The sequence below is a fragment of the Barbus barbus genome (genome assembly GCF_936440315.1).
Source record: "Barbus barbus genome assembly, chromosome: 37".
Lineage (NCBI taxonomy): Eukaryota > Metazoa > Chordata > Actinopteri > Cypriniformes > Cyprinidae > Barbus > Barbus barbus.
Window position 1 is genome coordinate 26,407,114 of NC_136715.1, and position 12,765 is coordinate 26,419,878.

The 12,765-nt window shown below is 39.2% G+C and overlaps 2 protein-coding genes across 3 annotated transcripts in view; both read right to left on the reverse strand.

The window, feature by feature from the left end:
• Positions 1–3,708, reverse strand: part of LOC306856474 (peroxisome proliferator-activated receptor gamma-like) — a 33,767-nt gene extending 30,059 nt beyond the window's left edge. The window contains exon 1 of one of the 2 annotated variants that reach the window (XM_079395787.1): positions 3,434–3,708. Coding sequence is in view for 1 of the 2 variants with exons in the window: in XM_079395786.1 (XP_079251912.1) it covers positions 3,299–3,344 (46 nt within the window). In the remaining variant the exon portion in view is untranslated. Of the gene's footprint in view, positions 1–3,298 lie in introns of both variants that reach the window. The other variant, XM_079395786.1, reaches the window with a different exon arrangement.
• Positions 3,709–5,173: 1,465 nt separating this feature from the next.
• The window catches only part of syn2b (synapsin IIb), a 121,907-nt gene continuing 114,315 nt past the window's right edge, over positions 5,174–12,765 (reverse strand). Inside the window, exons 10-13 of the mRNA XM_079395789.1 lie at positions 12,543–12,695; positions 11,193–11,259; positions 7,633–8,257; positions 5,174–6,114 (exon numbers count right to left, since the gene is read on the reverse strand). Of these exons, the coding sequence (XP_079251915.1) occupies positions 5,985–6,114; positions 7,633–8,257; positions 11,193–11,259; positions 12,543–12,695 (975 nt within the window). The 3' untranslated portion in view covers positions 5,174–5,984. The remainder of the gene's footprint in view (positions 6,115–7,632; positions 8,258–11,192; positions 11,260–12,542; positions 12,696–12,765) is intronic.

Below are 12,765 nucleotides of genomic sequence, written 5' to 3' on the forward strand. Positions count from 1 at the left end.
GAATTTCATCTCATTTTCATGTCATACCTCTGAAATATGAGTATTCAAATATTGTTTGCTAAACGCATATTTTCTAGGCTGGATTAAAGATATGATGCTTAAATGATAAAAAAAAACAGGTAACACTATTTTGATGCTCCACAACAGACATTCGACTGACTGTGAGTAACTTTGCAAGAACCAACCCTAACCCTACAAGTAGTGCTAAAGTTATAGTTAGCAGAAAGTCTAAAATGGACTATCAAAATAATTGTAACCAAAAAGCATTGATAAATTAGCCTCAGTGTTCCCAGATGTCAACATACATCAGTAAAGTGACATTTCTCTTCACAAACCAACACTGGAGCGCAAGCTCGCACGCACACACACACACACACACACACACACACACACTGTATACAGCCCACGGATGTATATGCCTCCTCCACGCATGCAATGGTGCCATAACTGGTTCTTGGAACTCAAGTTCCAGCCCACTGAAACGCAAAGCGAAGGAGGTGTCTTTGGATAAGGTGCGGCTTATGGCCTCTAATGAAGTCAATGCTTCTGTATAATCCTGCAATCTGTGTGCGAACACGTGCAAGATAACGCACTAAAGCATATCTGGGCCTTTTCAAAAGAGACACAATCCATCATCTATACGCTGAAACCAAACAGCCACTCCTGTAAATGTATACACACACACACACACACACACAAACATGCAGACAAACACAAAAAGACGCGCACACACAATGTACTGAGCTTAGACTGAAAAAGCTGTACCGTAAAGATGGTTCTTACTGAGCGTTCAGGTCTCAGTGTTTTTAAGTGCACCAAAACTAAATGAGCAAAGTGCAAGAATCTGTCAGCAGCAAGTGCAGCACAAAGTGACAAGCAGTTTTACATTAAAAATCAGTGTAAAGAGGGTTTCTGCTGCGATTTCCACACCTTACGTTTATGACAACAGGGTAAAGTCCAGCCCGGTGCACTTCAGTTATATAACAGGTCAGGCTGTCTCATCTCAAGCGGCTAGATTTGTGTCACTCTATACTGTACGTTCCCTGAGCTTTTACACATGCTAACGTTTGAAACCACATTGGTTGAATCAGATTTCGAATCCTGTATTTTCAAAGAAAAAAATAAAATGTAAAAACATAAAAAAATTAAAATATATATTTTTGATTTCTAGGTGACTAATCAAATGTCTTGCTTCCACTGAAGCACAAGATGTTGTTTTTAAACCATGCTGGTGAACATGAATTCATGTTTATATTTCAAATCATAATACATAATTCTGATGATACAGTTTGCAATGGAAAATTCATGTTAACAGAAAACACAAACATTTTCACTAGCCTCAGACTTTTGGGCTCTACTGTACATGTACACATACAAAGACAAACACACACACACACATACTGTACACAAACATACACATCACAATAAAACACACAATAATTACTGGCAGAACTCTGAGTCCAAGTCAAAAATTTTCAATTTCGATTTTCAGTTTCTGTTTTTTTTTTCTTCTTGCCCTCCCACTTTTACGATTACTTACTATGTAAAAGCGCAGTCTGAGCCAAATGACAAAGCTGACCTCAAATTTACTAGTAAAGCACAATTAGATATTTACAGACCTCTCTTTCATATTAATTTCACAATTTGTGTAACGCATCACAAATGTCATAAGGTTCTTTAATTTCCCTAAATAACAGCAGGCCAGACATCGTGCGTTAGTCGCTAGTTGTGACGGTCACAAGAATCTGACGTTAGTTCTTGAATTAAAGAATGCTTATGTTGGCAAAGTTTTTTTTTATTTTTTTATGGATATGCTACTGTAGTTCATGTATTAGAACATGATGAAACTTCTGCTAATAGATGTCTGTCTATGTCAAATAACACACTGTCATACTCTATGATGTACATTTTGGTAGATAATATTTGAGTTCAAATTCATATTGTGCAATATCAACAATCAAATCAATAAACAAACCAAGAAAAACCCCAGTTGTATAAAATAATAACCAAAAGTCAAAAATGATTATTGTGCTTCTGTCTTTAGTATACTGAAACATTCATATAGTAATTAAAACAAATGACTTCATCGGACTCATATGATTGTGATATGACATTACACACAGAGTTATAGTTTGAAGAGTATGTTAGCTGGGTAACTGGATCAGTTCTAAAGCAGCTTTACAGAGAATAGTGCTTCACAAAACCCCAGCCGTCACACACGGCAATTTATATTTACATGTGCATCTCCATAATGATGCTTTAAATCCATTTTAGGCATCTAACAAGTGGCAAATATTATTAAAGCGTATTGTTCTAAATTTGACACAGAACTTTTACTCAGTCAAAACCTGCAAAGTTACGACTCCATGAGCCAAAGTTTTCAACAAAACATAACTTTTGCAAAGTTGCGAAACCTGAATTAGCTTAAACACAGTTAGCCCTGTTAAACACTGTGCTAGCTGAAAAATCGAATCGCTGTAGAGGTCTGTTTATAATAAAGTTAAAAATAAAGAAAATGTTGAACTAAGCAGCATACAGTGGCCCCAGAAAGTATTTAGATTTGTACATTTCAGAGAAACATATCTGAACATTACAACAAGACATTACATCAAGTATCAAATACAATTTTGTGAATTAGCTGGAGTTTTGGTGTGTGTTTTTTAGTGGCTGTAAAATTAGCCGTATTTTTGGGGTGTTTTTAGTGGCTGTATGAAGTCAGTTTCTCCTAAGTTCACACAGGTGTCCTACCAGAGGAACCACAGATGCAGAGGAACACATCAACTTTATGTTCCACTAAGAAAAAAAAAAAAAACACTATCGTTTTATTAATTTAAAGCTATCAAACATTTTACTATTTTTTTAATATGTCGAAAGCAATGGCATTTAAACAGTGCAGCCAAAATATCCAGATATTTTGAGGCCTCTATAATAATCAATATTTACTGTAAATTATTTACTATAACAGTCAAACGCTTTCCTCTAAATAAACCTAGACAGAAACATCAAGCCTGGTGATGAAGATGATTTTTGGTGTAATCTAATATGTCTCAGCAAACACCAACGTTTGGTGAGAACTCTACATGTTAACTCTACATGTTAACTCTACATCTTAACTCTTAAAGCGCAGATATATGCAAAACATGAAACTTTCCTAAATGTTGTTAAAACCTATCAAACTGAACTCAACTATTAAACACACAAACCCAGCAGTTTATTCTCAGAATTCATCTAAAAAAAAGTTCACCTTATGCAATTTATTAATATAATTCAATATCATAAGCTGTTTATTCACACTTACCCGAAGTAAATGATGGCTTTTTAAAATTGAAACGGCTGTGCAACATGTATGTAAGTTAGCAGACACACAGTAAACGAACTGTTCTCTTCAGTATTCACCTGCTGCTCACTAGAGGTGGTCTTGAAGTGCACTGACCTGTAGGGGGTCTCTAGAGATAGTTCCTCCTGGTGTGTGCTGTTGAGTGTGAGAGTCGCAGGAGTTGTCCTGCTGTAGCTCCAGAGCTTCAGCTCGCTGTGGGTTCTAGATACAGGAGTCAGGGTTGAGCTCTGGAAGGCGCAGAGATGCGCGGGGCACTGAACGACTACTGACGGTGTCTCAAACCCTAGCGAGCTGCCTACATAGACAGCGTTCATTACCAGCGGGATTATATGCGCGCGCTCTCTCTCTCTCTCTCTCACACACACACACCCACATGCCAATATAATATGTGCCCAATAATGTCTATATTTAAAATAGCTGAATATTATATTGAACAACATAAATAGCTGCATACAGATTCGATGCGTAAAATTATTCTATTTGAATGTATTTCTACACGATTGTAAAAACTCTTCTAAATGTGACTAACGATTTAAAATATTCTGTAAGACTGCGTAAAGAGCTACCTATGATGGCCAAAAAATGAAAAAAAAAAAAAAAAAAAAAAATCTGCATAATGCCCAAAATGACTCTAAATATTCAGATTCGAAATTCTACTTTGAAGTTTTCGCTAAATATTCAAAAAGATTATTTGAAAATGCCTAAAATCCCAATGGCGTCTATTTAGACAGCTCGGTGTGGTTTGAGACACTTCCACTGTTTCTCCTCCCATCAGGAACACCTTTGGAACACATGGAGCAATGCGGAAGAACCAAAGAAATCTGTGCCAAATTAAGCACGCACTACCGATTTTACTCCACCTGCTGTCAGCTCCCGGTGAGATCACGAAAAACGCTTCAAACTGCTGATTTAGGCGTTAAGCCAATTATCATTTAGCATTTTTATGATACTGTGAAATTCGAACAGCTAGATGTAAAATAATACTAAATAATCCCTTAGGCTTAGGTTTTGGTTTATGTTATTGAGTGCACGAGGAAGTGAACCCAAATGGTATTTGTTTGTAATGGAGATTACATCAGGTCGTGTAAAGTCTCTAAAGTGGGCAGATTCTCTCACTTTCCCTCTGTCTATCAGAACCTTTCTGCCTCTGCTGCATTTTGAAATCCACTGGAATAGCTATAACAATGAATTACAGAACATTGTTTCACATGATCAAACGTTTAGATAATGCGTGATAAAGGTGTGGAAAGAGGTTTGACGTAATGAGAGACTCTAACATCATCAATCATATGATTGGACAAAACCATTGAGAGAAAAAAGTGTGTACATATTAGTGTCATTAGCAGGATTATAATTACCCATGCATGCATCCCATTTAAAATATTGTTGAAAGTTGAATTATTGGGTTTGAAGACATTTGTATTGTCCCTTTATGTTGGGCTATGATGGCATAGACTGACCATTAACCATTTAACCTTAAACAGTTAGCAAAAACATTAGTCATCTACTGCCACCTTCTGGCAAATCACATTATGAATAGCTCACTTTTACCATCGCTCAAGTGAGATTAAAGACTGGTTTGTCACAAAGTACATGAAAAACACATCATGATTTTTTTTTTCCCCCAAACCATAATAACCTTTTAAAAATAAAATGACCAGGGGATTGGTGTTTGCACTTACTGAGTGGGTCCTCTGGTTCTAAAAATGTGAAGAAACAAACAAATACTGCAAAAAAGTTTACAGATACATGCACAACAGTACGTGTGACCACTTGATGCTTAGCTGAATGTACATATAATGAGCAGACTGCAAACGGACCACAGAGCACACCGGTATGTCAGTGGAATGATACGCCACATGTTTATTGACACTTGTACAGAGAAAACAATTATCACCGGGTCATGCAAAGCAATAATACTGTGCACAAAGAAAACACAACATGAAACGCCGGAATAAACATATATTCAAATTAAACTCCTGAGATGTTAAACATACAGTACAATACAATATGCAGAGATACTATAATCATGGCACTCATGAATATCTTGACAGGTTGATAAGTGTTGGATGCAAGCTATGTTGCTAAAATACCAGGCGTTCCACTGAAATCCCACCACTGCATTGAAACCGACCAGTCCAAGCATTGATTATTGTAGGAAACTTGAAGAGGAAAGTGCTTTTATAAAGGTTCCGAGGTATTGTTGAACTAATGTCTCACTGGCTAACGCTTACAACACATCAACTAGTTACACGCACACACACTACAGGGGATAAACAAGGGAAACTAGTCGCAAATATTTGTCTCCGTGTAAAGAAAACACACTATCACGATACAGCTACAACATTGAGGGGCTATAGGCTAATTCTGCATACTCCAGCCTCTTGTAACTGATTGCTTAAGAGTCATCCCCTCCTCATATAAATCCCAGTGTTTTAGAGTAGAGCGACTCAAAAAACGTACACAGCAACATCTCGCGAGAACAATCACTGTACATCACTCTAACCTTCTCAGTTAACACTTGGATAATTACAGCAGAGTTGGGAGGAGGGGTTAAATGTACACAGCTACATGGAATTAACCACAGACCAGGATGCATATCTGTCACTCGAGTGCTTGGCCACCTTTTGGCTGCAGGGTTTTGTCATTAGTCAGAGAACAGGCTTGCAAAAGATTTTCGCAAGTTTCGAATGGTCTCAGCCTTAGCTTCATCCTCGTTGCTGGAGCGGAAACTCTCACCAAAGGCGTTGAAGGCGTTGGTCAAGGACTGGGATTTGCTGCAAGACAGTGGGAAAGGCAGAAGGCAAATTTAGATCATCTTTGAAGCTACGCCTTTGTTTGGGTAGTCGTGTAATTTCAATGAGCACGAGAGTAAGGTGTTGAAGGCAGAGGAGCTCAGTCTTAATCATGGAGATGTACCTTCCTGCAGAGTTTGCAGCTCTGAACCAGGCCAATCACAGGATTCGTTTTCAATGGAGAAGCACAAACAGGTTTGGTGGAGCAGAGCTGATCCCTGCAGGAAGGTAGGACTGCGTTCCAACTCACATACTATCCGTCTTATATACTATGCTTCATTAGGATTAGCGGGTCCCAAAACATATCCTGCTGAAAAAAAAACAGCATATGCTGTTTAGGTATGTTTTGAAGCATGGTAGCTTGTTTGAGCCGTTTTAAGCTGGTCATGTGCTGGTCCTAAGCAACTAGCTCCTGCTCAGGACTACCTCATAACCAGCTGAGGGCCAGCTAAGGACCAATCAAGGACCTGCTCAAACCAGCTTCCATGTTTCAAAACATACCAAACAAACATATGCTCTTTTTTTCAACCGGGTAAAACATTGAAAATAGCATGTCCAAGGTTTTGATATGCAAGAGAACTGATTTGCACTCTTTCTTCGTTTTAAGCCCAAAGTGTACTTCACTTTTTATGTGTAAGCGAAGGACAGCGTATAGAGCGCGTGAAGCCCAAAATATACTTCGCTTTTAAAGCGTACGCGATGGATAGCGTACAGTGTGCATGACGCAAATTTCGTCATCAGAATAGTATGCATGTACTGTACGTGCACCACTCGATTTACGCATACTTTGCACGTGCAGGTTGCACATGCGCATTGAATTTGTTTTGCAGTAATCAGTTGTTCCACAAGGTGGCAACACTGGCCCAGGCTGTTGTTTCACAGTAGAGAACGAATTTAAAGAGACAGAACAACAACAACAAATTAGCGGAGACTGCAACAGCAACAGACAGCTGCATTGACAAGTGCTTGTGAGGTTTTAGGATAACCCAGCTTGGGTTTAAAATAGTTCAAAAATATTTGTTATCAGCTATAAATTATGGGGAAAAATAGAGCAGACGCCCGCGGTTGCGCACAACATCAAATGGAGTATACTTTGAAAGGCATACGTGTACAAAACACAAAGTACACTTTGGGCTTTAGGTATACTGGATACGTTATAGGTCAAAGTTAATGTTTACCACCACTAGAATATAGTATGTATTTTGTATAGCATGCATGTATGGGATTTAGCCCACTTCTCCAGGAGAAGCACACTAATGCAGGGCAGTGGTGTCCTGTCCTGCTCTTGGAGGGCCAGCGTCTTTCAGAGTTTAGCTCCAGTCAGCTCTTGCGTGGAAGTTTCTAGCGAGTCTGAAGACATTGATTAATTGGTTCAGGTGTTTTTAATTAGGGTTGGGGCTAAACTCTGCAGGACAGTGGCCCTCCAGGAATTGCAGAACGATTTCTTGCTCATATAGGCAAGCCTTGCAGCAAATGATCTCCAAGTGAAAAGATGCTTACTTCAACAGAGGATGGGTTGACTTCTGCTGGGGTGCAGGCTGTTCCTCCACAGGAGGCTGAGATTGGGTGGGTTTCACTGGGGTAGGTTGGGCCGGGGTGGGAGCAGGGGAAGGAGTTGGCCTAACAGGGCCTTCAGATGGAGCAGTAGTCTGAGCTCGGGCTTCAGGTTTGACTTGCTCTCTGAGCACTGGTTTAGGCTGGAGCTGAGGTTTAGCTGGTGACGGGGGTTTAACAGGACCTTTGGCTGGGGATTGCTCTTGAGCAGGGACTGGATCTGGCTGGGTTTGCCCAGGATTCTGATCTGTGTCACCCAGTTGAGCTTTCGGTTGGGCCTTGGTGGGAGGTGGGGTCTGGGGTTTGGGTTGGAGCTGAGGCTTGGAGTTCCTTCTAACTGGAGGCACAGGCTTTGGGGGAAGTGGTTTGGGAGGTTGGGGTTTTGGGGGCAGCTCTGTTGGCTTCCCTGGAGTGGGTTCAGGTGCTGCTTGAGCCTGGGCTTTGGGCTGCTGCATGGTGGGTGGTAGAGTTGGGGTAGGGCCTGTTTTGGGCACAGGTTCCTGGGCAGGGACTGGCTCAGGTGTAGGTTCTTGACTCTTAGGTTGTGGGTCTTGGGGTTTCACTGCCCCCCCTAGGTTTAGTACAAAAGAGAGTCATCATATTATAACATTTTTACACGTTGAGGCTTGCAAGAAGGTTTTAAATCCAGCACCGGAAACTTTGCATGATTTATGATAAAAAATTAAGGCGCCCCCAAGACTGGCCAAAGTAACCATATAATGGGTAATGCCCAGGGTAAGGATAGTGATGTCCACAAAACAAAAGGAAAACGTTTTTACTCCAAACAAGCAGACGGGACAGTTAGCTTGCAGCAGTATCATAGGTGTGGATGTGAAGAGTAATAGCTGCAGGTTCCCAAAAACAGATCATGCATACAAAAGGACCAAGACCCAGAGGCTGCATGCGCCTTCTTTAAAACAAAGAGCGCATTTCTTTTAGTTTTCAGTTGGGATGTTTTGCCTTGCCTTGTTTAAGATATACGTTGTTGTACGTTTTATACAAAATCAGAAGTGTTCTTTATATAGTACGTAACAAACATAAGGGAAAAATTAGAATACATGCAGGAGCAGGTAAAATGTGGGAGATTCTTTGTTCTCTTGAATATGAGAGAGAATTACGTAATGATCTAGTGAGTGAGGTGTGTCTCTTTTTATTTCTTTTTTTGCTTGTTTGTTTGTTTAAAAATACTTGGTTATGTTTCTTGCTACCTCACTATAAATGAACATACACTGGGCTTGACCCTTTACAAAGTTTACAAAGACACCCAGAAGAATCTCATGCCTTTCATAAAGGGTTCTCCATTTGAAATGAGGCTAACAAAAATATCATTCAGTAACACAGAACAGTAAGTCTGGAAAATGGGAGCTTTATTACTTTGGACATGAGGGGGAAAGACTAGATCTATATCAGACAATAATCACAGGTAAAACCCAAGTACTGGATTTAAAGAGGCAGTGACATCAGCAAAGCCTAATCAACCCAACTCAATGGATATAAAGTCGGAGCACACTATGGGACGCTACATCAGCATATAGCGATGGAGATCTGATTCTTCACAAGAATCATGAGTACATTCATTGATTTCATTAGGTATACTTTTCACACAAAATATATTTCAGATTTTTCCACTCTTTGGTAATGCATGCAAATATACGTAAGTAAACATTTCCCATGCAATATAAGGACATATTTAAAACTCTGAACTTAGATACCTCCTGCGCATTATCTTGCATGTTGATAAAACAGTTAAAAACATCAATATACAGAACAGGCACTACACTGATAACACCCCAGACATCTCTCTTGTACATATTCAGTCTTGTCCAAGAACACTAAGAATCATGTCTTTATAACTGGAAAAGCTCATTGTTTGTGAAATATTGCATTATTAAATGTCAAGACCAAATCTGTATCGCTATATTAGCATATGTAATTGAATGTCTTTGCATAAAAAACAGTGACTCCACTGAATGGCTAAAAAGTGGTACCTCTAGCGATACTGTGAAATTGCATTGCATTCATGACGCACAGATGATGGCTGTGAGAGAAAAAATCGAATCAGTTTGTAAACAGTCGTAAGATTATTTTAAGAGATCTCTTAAAATTTGCTTTCTTATTTGGGTGAATGTCACGAAAACATGTCCAGGTCACATTTCACGACAAAATCAAAAGATAAAGAAAGCATTACTGTAATGAATCTAGATATTTTACTTTGAAGTTTTTTGGTGTTTACTATTATTCTTGTGGTGATTCTCATCTGATTATAATTAGTGTAATACTACAAATGTGTTTTAAATGGTCAGAAAGGAAAGGCAGTACAGCAAATATGCCGTGATATCATTTCGCCCTTAATCATCATGAAAATAATGCTAAATTGCAAAGCAAAAAACCTCAATGCTTTTAAAATAGGCTTTATTTTCATTATGCAAAATATAAGTTCTTATTTACTCTTTTGATTTTGGGGTGATATATTAACATGACACATTCTTGACAGGTTTCTTGTGATTCACCCATTCTGACAATTTCATTACAGTAGGTTTTGTATTGCTGAGAAGGATAAATAACATAAGCTGACAGTCAAGAGGTCATGGGAGGAAGGACTCATCTGCTAAATCTAGCCTCCTATTCTGAAACCTTCATTAAACCTGATCCTGAAATTGACTGGCTTAAGTTCAGAATGTAATGGCCATTCAGTCTTATGGCTTGTCTGTTTTCAGTTCACCAGGCTGAAAGAAAATCGTCTCGGTAAACTTGAGAAAACTAATGTTTAAGACAGCTTCAACCAACTCCAAAGAACTACCTTCTGACCTCTTTAGAAACCATGCTGGAAATAGTAAAACCACACATCTTATTTTTTAAAAACAAAGTTATTGAATACACGTGTTGTGTATTCAGCATGTAAACACATGGACTTACAGCAAGCTTGCTTGCACATCACTCATGCAAAACCACGAACACTACATTTAAATAATAATAATAATAAAAAAACACAACATCACACATATAGCACGCACACACAAATGTTACAGCACACATCCGAAAGCAAAGAAATCTCAGCTAGACGATTAGGAACTACCCTTACTGAAATAGGTTGTACAAAAGGTCAACAATCCTTCATAGTACATATTGACCACACGAGACACCACAGCACTGGACTTTGCGTAGGCACAGTTAGAATTGTTCTTTAGCTGACAACCCTGGAAACCACACGACTAACAAAGGAAACGAATGCAGCCATCAGAAGCACACGAGGACAGAAAAGTGAACAGTACAGAAAAACACTTCATAGGGGAGAACGACACAGTCAAGGCAGATTCTGAAGAGGACAAGCTCCAAACTACTGCTTCTGTCACTATCTTAACCTGAACCGGCAGCAGTGAACTGAGCTTTCGTTTTATTGGGGGCTGAAACGTGTATCTGGAATTGTGGCAGTGAAAATCATTTTGCCTGGACTTGTTTTGGTCCGACTGCAACTCCGTTACAGTCGAGAATGTACTGTAAACAACCTTGTGGAGGGGGCCGCTGGCCGAGGGTCTTGCTGGGGTCAGTCAGGCTTTCTTTTAAGGCAGCGCTCTGTAGACACACACAAACACACTCAAATGTTTTTCGGTCTTAGCGCATTTCTACTAATTCCACACAAGGGGGCGACACTGTACAGAAAGAGTGAAAACAACCACAGAAACTGTCTTTGGGAGAAAATACTTTGCTAATTTAAAAGGACAGGTCATCTAAAAAAAGCTAAATTCTGTCATTATTTACTCATCTAAACCTGTATGATTTTTAAAAGAAGATGTCTCCATGTTTTCCCCCATACATTTAAAGTCAATGACGTCTCGTGTTGTTTTGGACCCAACTGACTTTAATTGTAAAGACAAAAAAAGTCTTTAAAACGAAGTCATACAGGTTTGGGTAAGTAAATGATGACAAAGTTTACATTTTAGGTTCAAATGCAGCCAAAAAGAGCTGTGAATATACTATAAGCACACATTGTTTGTTAAAATACTGCATATATTTTTTATGTTTTGTGCAGTTTGATGTGCATTTGTTATTTAATTGGTCGCCCCAAACAGTTCTTGTGTGTTAATGTTGCAGTGGATCGGAGGATATACTGGACACTGTGTCCTAAATTCTCAGAGGGATTTCAGTAAAACAAACATTCAAATTGTAGTTTTTCAAAGAAAGTGTAAAGGCTTCTGTTTGTGAGCTTTGGTTGGTGGTGCTGAATGCCAGCCAGTCTGCATAGAGAGACAAAAACCTGTTTGCTGCTCAACACTGGCTTTTTATAGCTGCTCTTTAAATTAGTTTGACAGAAACGATCCTTAATAAGCCTTTAAGTTCTTCTGTGCTCTAAATCATTCACAGATAATTTGACAGTTTGATCATTTCTTTTTAGTTTTTGCGAAATATCAGTTGTTTTTGTTTTTATCTTTCTCATCTTCAGAAAGATCTTTCTTCTTCCCCATATTGCCTGAGAACTGTCTCACTTTCTAAACACATTATAAATCTTAGAAATGTGTTGCTGAAACATGCTACAAAGACTGTGAACTATCATTTAAATTTGGCTGGGTGGTTAATAACACATTTTTCTGTGGTGTGACAAACTCAGAACACATTTTTAATATTGCTTTACACAGACTTTAATAATGTGGAACAACACACTTTAGCAGGGTTTTCCTGGCAAACTATTTAGCAAACCTGTCTGAGAGTGATACTAGTTATCTAAAAAGATATGAGACATAACCCAAACAAACGCTTTCTTAGGAGCACTACACGCTGAATGTTTGTTTTAGTGAAATCTTTCAGGTTCGTCTCTTGCGGTGTTGCAGTACAGTAGCAGTGGAGTGTGATGACCGTACTTGTGCAGGTTGTACAGTGGTCGGAGGTCCCTGTGGGGATCGAGTTATAGTGCGGCCCGAGTTTTGGTTCATCTTGGCCAGAACGATAGCAGCGATCAGCTGACGGTCCTCCAGCTGGTGATCTCCAATCAGCTGCATCGACGAGCCCACCACCTACAGCCAAACACACACAGCAGCATTAACACAGGGAGATCTATCCATCCATCCACCTGTCTGTTTATCT